Below are 16143 nucleotides of genomic sequence, written 5' to 3' on the forward strand. Positions count from 1 at the left end.
GTGAAGGAGCGGGCCACCGCCCACGTAGGGGCCGACCCCAACTCGGCACACTCCCCTCCCCAGTCCTTGTGATGAAAATCCTTGAGGCTGAGGGAGGGGCAGAGGCCGCAGCCCGGCTCTCTTTCCCCCACCATCAAGCTGGAGGTCACCATCTTGGGTGACCGCCGGTGGAGGGGTGCGGCCGGGCTGCATGATGAAAATCCTTGAAGCCAAACGATGGCTGAAAGGTACCAACTCCCACGGAGTTGCGCTCCTCCGGCGATGAGGCGGAAAGACGGCGGGTATCCCCCATCCGGGGGCTTGGAAGGTGGAAAGACACGATGCATAAGGGAGCGCGAAGACATGGTCGCCTTCCAAGGGGGTCGCCCTCCTTTTAAAGGCGACTATCCCTACTTGCGTCCCCAGCCGTCACGGGCTGAGTCTTCTCCAACACGCTCCAAGGCCCTCCCCTGCGGCGCGGGGGCTAGGTCCCACATGTCATGCAAGCCGGCTCAGAGCAGAAGAAGCCAAACCACCGTGCGCGGTGTGCACAACCGCCCAGCGGTTACAAGTGACCCTCCACTTTTGCCCAGACCAACGGGCGAAAGGGGCGGGCGGCCATGCAGGCGGCATGCAACCGCGCCAAGTGGGCGCACTTCTCCGACTCCCAACATGCCCAGCATGGAGGCCCAGGCCCACGAGTCATGCAACCGGCGCGTCGAACGCTTCGTGCATGCAACCGCACCGCCACTTGCGCCACCACCGCGCCTCCTCGATTGCGGAACCAATATCGCGACTCGAGGCGACCCAGTGCATGACCCAGCAGCGCCAGCCTGGCGCGGCGGTCAGCGCGGCCAAAAATGGGCCGGCAGTAATGGCGGTGGCAGGCGGGCGGGAGCAGCGGTCACGTCGTCAGCCAAGCTCACGTCCCATCCGGGGGCAGCGAGAGAACCCTCTCTCATGGCGTAAAGACAACGCGCCCGTGTTCCGTTCCTCGAACGGCTCGCGCACGCGCAACGGCCGCCCCGCCAAATACTCGCCCCGTCACATTAACTTCGCGGGACAGGCGGCGCCTCTGGCAGGAGAAGCAGGCAACGCTTCGCCTTCGCCGTAATAACCGCGCCAAAAAAGGTACGCCGCGTCGTTCGATTTCGTATCCTTTTCCTTTTCCTTTTTTCCTCTTTCTCTCTCTTGCAACAGGGACCGGGAAAGGGGGATACCCCGAAAAGGATCCTTCCCTGTTAAGGAACCAGGCTCCGAGCCACCCTACTGATCAGAGGTTCGAAGGCTGGCCCCCCGAAAGGGTTCGACAGCCGCCTCAGATCGCGTGGGCCCTACACCCACTACTGGTCAGAGGTTCGAAGGTCAGCCCCTCGGAAGGGTTCCACGACCGCCTCAGGCTACTCGGGCTTCGCGCCCATTACTGATCAGGGGTTCGAAGGCTGGCCCCCGAAGGGTTCACAGCCGCCTCAGACGCCGAGCGAGGGATGACCATGGGTACGTTCGATACATAACCAAGGCTCGGGCTGCGCTCCCGAGGTACCCTAGGACATTTCCGAGACCAGCGGGAGCGATCTTGTAACGGAATCCCATCAGAGGGAGGCATCGAGCCCTCGGACCCCGTCACCAGGGGACCGGGTTCGGCAGATCACCCGCAGGTACTTTTGGGCGTGCCTCTGGGCCCCTAGCCGACCCCTAACGAACGGGGCACGGGCGTCCACTCGGATTACCCGCTTGCAGCTCACCGGAGACACCATGTTCGGCGCCCATCGAGGGCAACATGGCGCTTTCCCCCTCCTCCTTGCGGAAAGGTGACGCAGGGGCGTATGAAAAAAGCCGAGTCTGTCCCTGATCGCCCTCTTGCCCTGTGCAGAGGCTCGGGGGCTGCTCTCGCAAACCCGGCTCCGGCCGACCCGTTGACAGCGTCAACATACCAGCCCGAGAACTTGGGACCCGACCGTACACCCGGGCTACAGCCAGCTCGCATGAGGGAACAACCAGACCAGCCGAAGCATTACGCAAGGCATTAAGACCTAGAAGGAGTAAAACCACTCCTCCGAGGCCTCGGGGGCTACACCCGGCGGGTGCGCTCGCGCGCACCCACCGGAATAAAATGCAACCGAGAAAGGTTGGTCCCCTTGCAAAAAAGTGCGACGAAAGCCTCCAAGCGAGTGCTAACACTCCCTTCGAGGCTCGGGGGCTACTGTCGGGGACCATAATTAGGGGTACCCTCAAGGCTCCTAATTCTCAGCTGGTAACCCCCATCAGCATAAAGCTGCAAAGGCCTGATGGGTGCGACTAAGTCAGGGATCAGTCCATTCGAGCGACTCGATCACGCCTCGCCCGAGCCTAGTCTCGAACAAGGGCAGCTGACCCCGGAGGATTTCCGTCTCGCCCGAGGCCCCCCTCCAACGGCGAATATATCTCCGGCTCGCCCGAGGCCCTGCCTTCGCTAAGAAGCAACCCTGACCAAATCGCCGCACCAACCGACCAAATCGCAGGAGCATTTAATGCAAAGGTGGCCTGACACCTTTATCCTGACGCGCGCCCCCAGCCGGCAGAGCCGAAGTGACCGCCGTCACTTCGCCGCTCCATTGACCGACCTGACAGAAGGACAGCACCGCCTGCGCCACTCCGACTGCGGTGCCACTTGATAGAGTGAGACTGACAGGCAGTTAGGCCCGGCCGAAGGCACCATAGGAAGCTCCGCTTCGCCCGACCCAGGGCTCGGACTTGGGCTAAGTCCCGGAAGACGGCGAACTCCGCTCCGCCCGACCCAGGGCTCGGACTCGGGCTCAGCCCCAGAAGACGACGAACTCCGCTTCGCCCGACCCCAGGGCTCGGACTCCGCCCTGGCCTCAGCCGACGGCCTCCGCCTCGCCCGACCTAGGGGCTCGGACTCGACCTCGGCCACGGAAGATAGACTCGACCTCGGCTTCGGAGGAGCTTCCACATTGCCCAACCTAGGGCGCAGGCCAGCCACGTCGACAGGAGGCGCCATCATCGCCCTACCCCGAGCTGACTCGGGCCGCAGGAAACAAGACCGGCGTCCCATCTGGCTCGCTCCGCCAGATAGGCAATGATGGCGCCCCCCATACTCTGTGACGACGGCGGCTCTCGGCCCCCTTACGGAAGCAGGAGGACGTCAGCAAGGACTCAACCGCTCCGACAGCTGTCCCTCCGCCAGGCTCCATCGCTCCTCCGACGGCCACGACATCACACCAGCTGGGTGCCAAAATCTCTCCGGCTGCCACAACGGCATGTACTTAGGGCGCTAGCTCTCCTCCGCTAGACACGTAGCACTCTGCTACACCCCCCATTGTACACCTGGATCCCCTCCTTACGCCTATAAAAGGAAGGACCAGGGCCCTCTTAGAGAGGGTTGGCCGCGCGGGGACGAGGACGAGACAGGCGCTCGCTTGGGGCCGCTCGCTCCCTCTCCCGCGTGGACGCTTGTAACCCCCTACTGCAAGCGCACCCGACCTGGGCGCGGGACGAACACGAAGGCCGCGGGATTCCCACCTCTCTCACGCCGGTCTCCGGCCGCCTCGCTCTCCCCCCTTCGCCCTCGCCCTCGCGCTCGACCCATCTGGGCTGGGGCACGCGGCGACACTCACTCGTCGGCCCAGGGACCCTCGGTCTCGAAACGTCGACAGGTCTAATGAATATTAATGATCAATTTTTTAGATGGGCTCACTTTCAAGTGAGAGATGATCAAACTACCAGATTTTGGCAGGACAAATGGCTAACACGACCCCTTAGTGAGCAATTCCCGAACCTTTTTAATATAACGCGTAATAAATAAGTTTGTATAGATATGAATCTTAATATATATTTTTGCTAAACAATTATGGGAAATAAATTAGTGGAGCGGAAAAATTGTTATACTTGCTATCGATAATTAATTTGAACCCATTTAGAGACAAATTTGTTTGAGATGGTCATAAGAATGGAATTTTATCTTTCAATATGTATACCATTTGTTCATGTATAATTCCAACAACAACCGGAATAAGATAATTTGGAAACTTAAGCTCCCCCTAAAAATAAAAGTTTTTTTTGGAATTTATGTCGGGGAGTGATCCTCACAAAAGATAATCTAGCGAGAAGACAATGGAAATGTAGCATGACTTGTTGCTTTTGCAACCTTAATGAGAGTATACACCACCTCTTTTTCGATTGCTATATTGTCAAAACTATTTGGAGGATAATTTATTTTGCTCTAGAAATAGAAACGCCCTTTAACATTAATCATATTATCGGACCTTGAGCAAGTAAATGTGGTCTAGTATACAAAAAATTACTACCTACTGGAATATCAGCTTTATTTTGGTCTATTTGGCTTAAACGAAATGAGGCGAATTTTAACCAAAAACCAATACCATCAATTGTGCAGGTCATTTTCAGAGGTACCCATCGGTTCAGGCTTCGGAGACTCGTATAGAAGGAGGAAGTACATCAACAAATTCTCGATGTGTGTCAAGCTTTGAAAGTGGTGACAATGAAAGTCTTTGCGAATCATGGATGACGATCAAATGCAAGACTTGAGTGTGCCTAGTGTTATCCATAGCCACGTTATTTGGTTTCGTCGAGTTAGTTTTATTATTCAAAGAATTGTCCATTAAATTAATAATTGACATGTAACGATTGTACACATTTGATGCAAAAAACCGGAACTCTTGTTTCCATTATAAAAAAGAGGGAGTATTGTTTGACTTGCAAGGGAAAAGTGTTGATTCTCTAGCACATTATGCTGTTGTTGATCCCCTGCGGTGTCCTTTCGAGCAAGGTATTTTCTTCTGAGCTGAAAAGCTTAGTTAGCCTAGTAATATGCAAAAGGCTAAGATTAATGGGCCCGGTTACAAAAGCTACTAGATGGATGTCTGTAGGTGTGTGAGACATGATTGTTCAAAAGGAAGGGTAACTAGACATGTTTAAACTGAAAGAAAAAAGGTAACGTGGGTATTGAAATCTAATCAACATGTGCTTGAGTTGCAGATAGCATCATGTGGCTTTGAGCGTTTATGTTTCAATTCAGGTCATGTTCGGTTATTTTAATTTCATATGGATTAAAGTATATTAGAATGAATTTGAGTGAATTTTTAACTTAATATGGATTTAAACTGTCTCAATATCACTCAATCTACAAGCCCTCATAGTACACCAAATTTTCACATCGATAGCAATATACTTTTGGAGTTCTTAGACAGTTATGGCTGCTTCCGTTTTGTACGTACAGTGGTTTCAATCTTGGTGACCTTCAGGAAGACGTTCACTAAATTAGCAGGTAAACTGAAGGGTACGACTGGTTCTCGATGTGCATAGCAGTTTTCAGATCTGTTGCTGTTGTAAAGAAAGGTTTCACAAGCAGGGTTAGCTCACAAAGGGAGCTACAGTCTCTTATATAGTCCATCTGACCCTAGAGCGCCGACGGCGTTCCGGGCTGTGACGCCATGCTCCGGCCGTCGTGGCCACCATTGACGATCCCACGACCCACTGTGGATCAGGAGAGGTCGTTGGTGCCTCCTGTTAAGAAACCAATTTGGGCCCCGAAGGCCCATGTGGCTTATCTAGCCGAAACTCTAACTTTGCACTATATATAGAGAAGAGAACACTACATTTTGTTGTAACCAGTGAATATAATACATGAATAATAATATCAGCCCCTCTCATATCTTTGTGTCTCCTGTATTTATGAGTTAAGGAGCCTTTGGACTACACTCGGTAGCAAATGGTTCTTAACACGTTATCAGCACGAATGCTCTTGTGATATAGGAGTTTACAAAGGTAAGAATCTAGTCACACTGCAACGTGCAGAGATATGGCCATAGGCCCATCCGATCATGCTGAAGGTGCATAGCAGGCATGTATTTTTTTCTCGTTTCTTTGTTCTTGATTCCAAGTTTGCAACATGCAAGGCAGCAGCCGCCCCTCCACTAAGTGCCGCTCGAGCACAGGCGAGCACGCGGGCACAACGGCCATGGCACCGCCACACAGGCGAGCGAGCAGGTCGCGCTGTCGTACGCAGGCGCGTGAGCACGGGCCCAGCCGCTACTACTGCAGGCGAAACCAGGCATCGCCGCTCCGGCAAGTGGGCGCGCAGCCGTCGCAGCACCACCTCTACGGCACGAGGGCGTCGCGCCGCCGTTGCTCCAAAGGCGTGCTGACGAGCAGACGCAGCCCTGTCGTGACCGAGCACAGGCCATCGTTGTTGCATACGAAGCTCATGCTGTCGCTGCGCAGGCCAGCTCCCGTGCGCTGCCGCCGTCCCGCGGCAAGCGCGCAAGCCAAGCCACTGCGCCGCGAGCACGAACACAGGTTGAGCCACCTCCGCCGCTGCAAGTGAACATGTAGGCGCGGCTGATTCAGCGGTCAGCGTGCTGACTGCCACCGCCGCCACTACATGGGCACGCAAGCCTGCAGGCACCGACCACCACCGGCGACACGACCTCGAAGATACGCAGGCTGGCGCGGGCACCACCGCTCCGAAGGCTGGCTGGCGCGCTAGCAGCCGCCGCAGCCTCGGAGGTAGGTAGGCACGACCGCCACCACCTCAAGTTTGCACGAACCGAAAATAGGAAGGAAAGGGGAAAAAAAGGTAAAAGGATGGGAAACCCTAAAAACACCCTAGATGGTTAAATGGGCCTCTTTGGACCAAAAATTGGATGTCTAATCCACTGTTAATTATTTGTTTTTCCTTCTACCTCTTGAATTATATAAAATTCAAGAACAACCATGAAAACAATGAGAAATATTTTCATTCAATAATTAGGATAAAAAATATATATTCCTTGTTTATGCATTTATATATTATTTAGCATGTTATTATAATTCTTCACTTTAAGCATTTGAATTGTGAATTTATATCACCTTTGCACATTTGCTATATTTTTCCCTATAGTGCAAAAGAAAATTACAAGAAGTAATTTCCTTATACTATATTCGTATATGTATTTGAAAAGTAATTTTTAAAGAAGGCCTATAATACTTTAAAATTTACAAGAAGTAATTTTCGGTCTATGCTTTCGGGCTAAACTACAATTAGAAGAAGCATTGATGATGGCATAAAAGGATCATGGATTGAAGGTAATTGTACAGTATTATTTATTACCTTTATGCAATATATTTACGAAATTACTAGTGCAATTATATTTCATGGCTATTGATTTTCATGAGAAGCATATACCACTTATAGGATTGCAAAGGTTTTGTATATATTTCAAATACAAAAACATGGGCAATTTTAAGTATTGTATTCACATGAGAAATACACCATTGTTGCTGACTGCAGTCGCCGACAAGAAGTCGATTGAGGCGTGGCATATAATTGTTGCTGATTTGAAATCGCCGACTTATACATCGGTCAATTAATATGCACAAATAACATGCGTGAACGTATGGTCGATAAATCTCTCGACCTAGTTGAAAATATTTAACAAGAAGTCTAATACTAGCATATAAACAACATTAAAGTCAATATTTATTTTGAATGATCTTTTATAAATGATCAACATCTCTTGCATCATTTTAGAATTATGGTTGTAAATATTGTATGAATTAGAAAGCCACGAAGAGTAGACCCGTTTTGGCAAATAATTTCCAACTTTTGAAGAGAAGGTCACATTTTTCTCATCATTATATATGAATCTTTACTTAGTATTTATTTGAAATACATTTGATGTTTGTTTCCACTTTGTATGGAATCTTGCATTTACTCGATTATTATGAAACATGAAAGTAACATAGAAGCATATGAATCATCTCTTAAATATTATGAAAGTATCCGACTGATATAAAATGTTGAAAGAGATATTGACACAAAAAGAATTTTTAAGAAGAGTGCATCCAAGCGGGCTACAAAGGTTGCCCTCTATAATGTCATTCCTCGAAGTATTTATTTTACATTATATGCATATAATGAAAAATGTGACATTATATCAGTACTTGAAGAAGCATGATCATACGAAGCATCGTACATGTAGTACCCTCTCAAGTTTAAAAGAGATCCATAAGAATTCGTTTCAGGAATAAACAATGAACATCGTACCTTCACTATGAATTGTTAGGAAATATGGATGATTTTTCATATGAATTATTAAGAAAGGTTGAATGTGAAAATCATTTATGAAAATTTTCCCCTTTTCAATCTCAATGCACACTTGAATTGTCAATTTATTATTCGGATAAATAGTTTAGAATCTTATATATCCTCTCCCCTTTTTGAATGAGAAGTAGTCAATTTGCAAGACCATCACATTAGTATCCACTGAATTAAGAAGATCCTTGTGAGCACCTTTTTGAGCCACTGGGGAAACTAAAAGTGCAATACTCTCTTATGAAAAGTGTAATTTAAAGAATAACTGAAAGGGAAATGTGCCCTTGGGCCATTTCTAAGTATTTTGGTGATTTAGTGTCCAACACAAGTGCCTAAGTGTAAAATGGTGGACAAAGTACGAATCAAGGATAAAGGTATGTTTCACAGACTTAGTACATTGTTTTATGGACTAATGTATTGTGTCTAAGTGCTGGAAACAGGAAAAATCCAATTGGAAATGTCTTGGCTCGAGCAGCCAAGACTCTGCTCAGCCTGGGAGCACCGGACTGTCCGGTGGTGCACCGGACAGTGTCCGGTGCGCCAGGCTGACTCGAGCAATCTGGCCGGTGGTGCACCGGACAGTGTCCGGTGCGCCAGGCTGGCTCGAGCGAACTGACCGCTCTCGAGAATTCATCGGCGACGTACGACTATAATTCACCGGACTGTCCGGTGAGCCAACGGTCGGCCGGGCCAACGGTCGGCCGCGCGATCTGCGCGGGACACGTGGCCGAGCCAACAGCTAGAAGGGGCACCAGACTGTCCGGTGTGCACCGGACATGTCCGGTGTGCCAACGGCTCTCAGGCTACCAACGGTCGACTGTGCCACTTTTAGAAAGAAATCGGGCACCGGACAGTGTCCGGTGTGCACCGGACTGTCCGGTGCGCCAGTCGACAGAAGGCAAGATCAACCTTCCTAGAATGCTCTCAACGGCTCCTAGCTGCCTTGGGGCTATAAAAGGGACCCCTAGGCACATGGAGGAGAACACCAAGCATCCTTTGAGCATTGTTGATCACTCACACATCATTCTTGCGCACTTGTTCGACATTCTAGTGATTTGAGCTCTGTTCTAGTGTGATAGTCATTTGAGCTTAAGTCTGGGTCTTGTGTGTGCGTATTTACTGTGATCTTAGTGTCTTGTGTGAGTTGCTAATCCCTCCCTTGCTCCGTGATTCTTTGTGAACTTCAAGTGTAAGGGCGAGAGGCTCCAAGTTGTGGAGATTCCTCGCAAACGGGATTAAGAAAAGCAAAGCAAAACACCGTGGTATTCAAGTGGGTCTTTGGACTGCTTGAAAGGGGTTGATTGCAACCCTCGTCCGTTGGGACGCCACAACGTGGAGTAGGCAAGCGTTGGTCTTGACCGAACCACGGGATAACCACCGTGCCATCTCTGTGATTGATATCTTTTTGGTTATTGTGTTTTGTTGAAACTCCTTTCTTGCCACTTGGCAATTAGTGTGCTAACGCTTAACCAAGTTTTGTGGCATTAAGTTTAAGTTTCATAGGATCACCTATTCACCCCCCCTCTAGGTGCTCTCAATAACCCTTGCTTAGAATACATCTAGGAGATATCCATGGTCATATAAAATCCTTATTAGGGATTTTAAGAATTTATACGTGTCAAAATATGCTTCATCAAAGTGGTCAAAAGTGAGTGTGCTCCTTAGAAAACCACATACCAATGAAGTTGATAGCATTGCTCATAAGAATTATGGATATATTGGGTAATCATCACTATGAAGTCTAGCAATGTGAAGGAAGATGCCAAATGAAATAAGGATACACTTGGAAAATATAGTCGTACTAGAAGAATTAACCTTTTTCAAGAAAAGGACATGAAGTCGATAATTTCAAAAGAAAAGAAAAGGGGCATATAGTCCTATTGCATATGACTAATGCAAATGATCATAAGAACAACTCCCCAACTTCAAATCTTTGGTATATGTACTTACCACAATAATGCCCAATTATCTATTCCACGACATTAGGGGGAGGAAAAGAATACTTGAAATAAGAATGCCGGAAAATCGCTCGAAAAGCCAAAAAGATCCCCGTGCAAGACCCGCACTAATAAAAAAACTAGAAAATCAAGAATCCAGGAATTCACATAGAATATTCCCGTGCAATACCAATAAGTAAATTGGAATGTCAAGAAGACATTGAAATAAAGTATTGAACTGCCATTTTGTTTTGTGATTTGTAGATCGTGATCAAGTCGCACTATTGTTTAGTGCACTAGAGAGGACTTAAGTACCATGAATGGTATTCCTCATCCTATTCCGAGGCCTCAAAGAAAAGGATAGGAAATCTAGTTACTCTAATTCCAAGTATCCGGGGACGCCTGGAGAAAAATGGATAAGAGAGCCTATCACAACCTTGTCACGAAACACCCAACGAAATAATGGAGAACCAGTTGAGAGCTGGTAACTGGAGAGCAAGCCTGCTAGCGAGGTGCCTTCAAGATATGAATATACTGGTAAATGAAAAAGAAGAGAAAGCTGAAACAAATTTGAGCTCGTCGGCTATTAATAAAGGAGCTTGCTACCGTATTGAGAAATATTAGAGTAAAGCAAGATAAAGTGCATAAAGCACTCTCGTTAATTCTGAAAAGGAATGGTAATACTTGAACAAGAGCAATAGTCATTATGTATCTATCATATAATGCAAACTATCTTGAAAAGATGGCAATCATTGTAGCAAAGATATAATGACCACTAGCAGCTCAAGGTCTTGAAGATCTGTTTTTTATAATCATGAGCATTATCTCCTTTGTAAGTATGTTTATCTCATTGGCAGAAATCAACTTGAAGTTGAATAAGAGGATGATTAAATAAAGGAAAGATCTTGATTTGGACTTTATATATTTATAGACACATGGAAGTGTCATTGACCATAACCTAAGAAAGGCAAATAAAATTAAGCATAGTGTAACTTCGAAAAGTTACCACAAGTATTGAAAGAATCATGCAAGAATGCAAACATACTCGAAGTATGAGCATGCCACAACTTAAGCATATAGCTTGAGGCATGCTTGAATGAATATTTGAAACCTATACCTTATCATACTGAAAAGGTTCTCAATATAGAAAGTGCATTATGAAAATACTATTAATTGGTCGGTCATTTGTGAACCCAGACCTATAAGAACCTAAGGATGAGGGGGAGGAAATACCATGTCAATACACCAAAGGTAGACACTCTATGTGTCATTGTGTTTGGTCAGTAATGACATTAAGTATAAATAAATACCATGTATATGAATCATGAATATACTCCAATATATCCAAAGGGCTAAGAAATTTTGCATTGAAGATCAAGACATGTACCTAAATATGAATATGAATCCATTTGTTGTAAATTAAAGTCATATTGAAGTAAGAAAGTGGACCTTTGTGTCAACTAAGACAAACTCACATGGGAACCAAAGTCTAGCATAAAGATTCTGTGAAGATGTATACTTTGGATAAGAAACACTCCACGATATAAGCAATGTGGATTAAGGAATCCCACTACCAACTTATGAAATAAAGAATCTTGTGTTGCATAAGTAATGATGGGATATGTGCTATGTATGAAAATCCCATTAATATATGATCAAGAAGGCATATGTTGAACCACGTTAGAGTCTTGCAAATCTCCATTTAAGCATTGCATCCATCATTGAAAGGATGGACTTGAAGCAATTATAAAAGACTTAAAAATGTGGTTCTCAGGGGGAGAAATTTGCATACTCCTAAATTGAATCTTGAGCATGAAGTTCAAATACCTAATTATAGTCTTAAGATTAAATGAAGAAAAAGGTGATTTGTACTCTTTTCCCTTATGTGAGTTTTCAATAGAAGTTTCTCACGTAAGGTTTTAATGAGACAAATCATACAACACAGTAAGCGTGAGCCATGTATTCTTTCTCCAAATTTTTCCTACTGGGTTTTTGTGGAGTTTTGAGACATGTGTATCTCGCGGCAAGAGGGCCAAGGGGGTATTAAGAAACCAGTTTGGGCTCCGAAGGCCCATGTGGCCCATCTAGCCGAAACCCTAACTTTACACTATATATATAGAGGGTGACACTACATTTTGTTGTAACCAGTGAACAGAATACATGAATAATAATATCAGCCCCTCTCATATCTTTGTGTCTCCTGTGTTTATGAGTTAAGGAGCTTTTGAACTATACTCGGTAGCAAAGAGTTCTTACCACCTCCATCCTTTCCATCATTGCAGGCTCGCGCTTCTCCGTAAAACAAACCCAATAAAAACTCGATCATGATCTGATCCAGGAACTGTGAAAAATGGAAAGCCTGCTCCACTTTCTGACAAGACTTATCGAGGTGAGCACTCTGCTCCGACGAGCACACTGCACACGCCTCCCCATCTCCGGACGCCCAATCGAAGAGACTACACAAGCTCGTATGTAGGCCACGATACGGCACTAGCATTATTAAATACAGTACTATTAGTTATAACACTATTAACACTATTATAGTAATTATACCGTGCCATACGGACATAGTGCCTAGTCTTCGCCCTATACACTATACTATAGTGTCTAATCGTGTCGTACAAGCACTATATTTCACTAACAACTAATAGTGCCCGTGTCAGCTTTATGCTCCATGCCCTGTTGGTTTTTACTCAAATTTACTTTTGTGAATGGATTTCTCCAGGTAAATAACACTGACGCGGAGGGGAGGCTAACACTTGCTGATGCTTTGGTCTATGCATGCGAGTAACCAAGGTGTTGAAAAGGTAATAAAAAGTTTCATTTTAAAGTTCTATGTACACGTTGTCGGTAGTGTATTTGTAATGTAGCCCCACTCATCTAGCTAGTAATATGAACCATTGTTGATGAACAAACTAAAGAGTTTGAACAACGAGAAACCTAAGACAACGTGCATTTTTTTTAATTGGATGGAGTATGCTCTTTCAATTAATTATTTATCTAATGAGGCAGTTGCGCTTGTCACTTTGTCGTGTAGAGTGGTAAAATGTTAAAGATACAGAATTGCAGTGGATTGGCTATATATGCAGAGTTGGATTTAGATCTGCTTTTAGTTAAGCTCCTTAAGATGCTTTTGTTACCTTTTGTAAGGCTATGCAAGTAGGCCACGTTTTGCCAGTGCTGAGTTTGTTGATTCCTTCTCCTTGGATTACCAATTGCAGATCATTGATCTGGCAACACTGTGACCGGTGCATGTGTCGTGGCACTTGGGCCTACCATTGCCGGTAAGCTGAACAAATGTTTAGCTCTCGTGTCCATTTGTGCCTGTCGTGCTCTGAATGGAGCGCATCAGATTATTTTTGTTTCCACAGGGCACGGCCCGAGCTGGAAGGGAGCTCTGGGCATCGTAGCTCATGCGTTGTCTTGTGTCTTCTCAGGCCACCGCACAAGCGCGTGTGAGTCAGTGAGCGTGACTGAGAAGCACCGACGAGAGGGACGTTCCTGTGACTGTGAGTAAAAGACGTCACCGGTGACGTGGCCACTGGCAGGTGAGCTCTGTGCCCATGCCGTCCAGCAACGGTTTCGCGGCCACAGCCCAGCAACGTTCGGACACAGCCCATCCACGTCTCTGGGCCGCGGACGCGGAGGCCATCTTTCTTGTGCGGCAAGAAGGGATGGGGGAGGATAGAAGAGGCCGCCGCGCCGCAAACAGAGAGAGAAGAGAAGCCGCGGTTCAACGAACGTCGGCGGCCATTCACAGCCGGCCGGCACCTGCCCCCCTGCCCCACGGTTCAACGAAAGTCGGCAGGTTCTTCCCTCCAGGCAAGGCAAGCTTCCTCCTCCTTCATCTTCCCTGCCATGCTGCAAGGTCTATATCGACTGATGCAAGGTTGAAGTCCGCTGCTCACTAGCTGCTGCCTGTTTGGTGGTTCCAGTAAAGGCAGTGGTATGCGGTATGCTATGTTAGGTTGAGCGACCCAGCGAATTTCCCACACATCTGGTTTGCCTTGGTTCTTTCGTTGCGCGACGGGGTGCAAATTCACCGTTATCTTGTAACGATCAATGAATTTCGCAAACCATGAAACGAACGGTATGCTTTTATGCCTAGTCTTAGGTTTTTCGTTTTCTGGTTGTGATCTGCCAACTGCCCAACTTCAGTTCAGACTACTGGTTAGTACTGCTGACATTTTACTCCAAACAGTTTATCCAATTGTTGCTGATTATTGAAAATTTTTGCCCCGGTGAGGCATAATACCGTCCCGTCCACTCTTATACCAGCAGTATTGGTAGTTCTCTAAGATCATAAACCATTTTTACAGACTAACACAAGTGTTCTATGTACACTTAATCATCACTCACACACACTTAAGAAGATTTTTCGGCCACTTATCCTAAGATTAATCTGACCAAACACGTTTAATTAAGACAGAGGTTTCTTTCAATACAGACTTCCAAAAATGAAGATATATCTTGGTAGTATGGGTATTCTATCAATCATATTAAACCTTGAGATAGCATATCACAATACACTCTTTAGAAGATTGATGTTCTCATCTTTTAACCCCTAACCCCCTCTTGGCCACGTCTGTATGTCTATCATATGTCATGTCATGTAACCACTCTAAAACCACATGTGCCATATGTCATATGTTAGAACCTCTAGCCTACAAACGTTAGCCAAACTGTAAGGATCGGTTCTGATATTATTTGTAACATCTCATCCACTTCTAAACCAGCGACATTTACTCCTGCCAGTTCTATAAGATCATAAATCATTCCTATGTACCAACATGAGTCTTTTGTTCGTATTTTGTACTCATTCATGCGTACCCAACAAGAGTCACAAGACTTTCTGGTCAGCCACCCATCATAAGATTGATCTAGAGTCCAAAGGTTCTTTCAAAACTTGCTTTTGAAAAAAATAAACATTGTTAGTATGAATATTCTATCAATTCTATCAAGCAATGGGCCAGGATATCACACCGTCCTTAAGCTATCTTTGCTGGATAGTGTAAAATAGGGGGACGTGGAAACGTACATAATATTATTTAACATTGTTTTTAGTGTGAAGTTTAAAATTATGGATAAGATAGGGGACGTGATGGGAGGTCTACTGGAGATGCCTTAATTGTTACTCTCATTTTGCAGATAATAGTAGCACCTTTGAGCACTGCTGCTGAAAATGAGCTGCGCCGAATTGCCACCTGAAACCCCAGCTGTGAACGGAGAAGGGTCATCTGCCGCCACCGCCGCCGCTCCTGGTGCCGGGTCGAAGCCGAAAAAGAAGATATGCTGCGCGTGCCCTGATACAAAGAGGCTGAGGGATGAGTGCGTCGTCGAGCACGGTGAGCCTGCTTGCACCAAGTGGATCGAAGCTCACAAGCGATGCCTCCGTGCTGAGGGGTTCAATGTCTGAAACTTGTAGTCTGTCGGGCTCGCTTTCCTAGAACCGTAGGAAATGGAAACATTAGAAAAATAGAGTTATACAACTAGTCATAATAATACCTTAATGCCAGGAGTTATACGGTAAGGGGAAATCACGATGTGAAAATTATGTTGGCGATGAAACGTATTTGAGAATGAGATTGTTGAATTTTATTCGCTAAATCATTGCAACGCACATCTTTTTCCCACTCCACTCAATCACTCCTACCTCAACTATGAACTGCACGCCTATTTTCCACCTGCGTCACCTTCTCCTCCATCTTTTGCATCTTCTTCAGACTGCAGCTAGACCATCGTGGACCGGAACATCCTGAACGCCCTCCTGGGCTGAAACAATGGCACCGCATGCCCTGCGCCTCTCAATGGCGCAAACGTGAGCCCTTGGTACACCTCAACACCGTCCTCCTACATGCGCACAAGTAGGATTAGATAAAATACTCGTGGCTCATGAACTCGTTTGACTTGTAGTCAGTTTGGTTCGACTCGAATCGACTCGTTTCAATTTTATCATGAGCTGAACTAATATCTTAGCTCAATTCGCTAACGAGTCAGCTCGTTAGTTCGAATGATCTAGCATTTATTAGTAATACAAAGCATATACTTGTAATGAATGAATTAATAAGTGATGAACTATGTTAATTTAGACTTTAAATGATGTGATATATGAAATTATGAGTATTATTAGTC

General features: G+C 46.3%; 1 protein-coding gene and 1 pseudogene across 1 annotated transcript; both read left to right on the forward strand.

Moving 5' to 3' along the window:
* Positions 1-5520: 5520 nt before the first annotated feature.
* On the forward strand, positions 5521-6403 carry LOC109945589 (uncharacterized; annotated as a pseudogene).
* Positions 6404-13541: 7138 nt separating this feature from the next.
* LOC103654177 (uncharacterized) lies at positions 13542-15618 on the forward strand. The gene is made up of 2 exons (XM_020552732.2): positions 13542-13838; positions 15160-15618. Exons 1-2 carry the CDS (start codon positions 13575-13577, stop codon positions 15217-15219), a joined length of 324 nt encoding a protein of 107 aa, XP_020408321.1. The 5' UTR covers positions 13542-13574; the 3' UTR covers positions 15220-15618.
* The last annotated feature ends 525 nt before the right edge of the window (positions 15619-16143 follow it).

The sequence above is a fragment of the Zea mays genome, chromosome 4, assembly GCF_902167145.1.
Source record: "Zea mays cultivar B73 chromosome 4, Zm-B73-REFERENCE-NAM-5.0, whole genome shotgun sequence".
In the NCBI taxonomy this organism is placed as follows: Eukaryota; Viridiplantae; Streptophyta; class Magnoliopsida; order Poales; family Poaceae; genus Zea; species Zea mays.

Excerpts from the sequence above, each read along its gene's own strand:
- LOC103654177 (XM_020552732.2), top strand. The coding sequence starts at position 13,575 with ATGCCGTCCAGCAACGGTTTCGCGGCCACAGCCCAGCAACGTTCGGAC. Across the intron at positions 13,839-15,159 it reads GGTTCTTCCCTCCAGGCAAG|ATAATAGTAGCACCTTTGAG; the intron begins GCAAGCTTCCTC and ends CTCATTTTGCAG.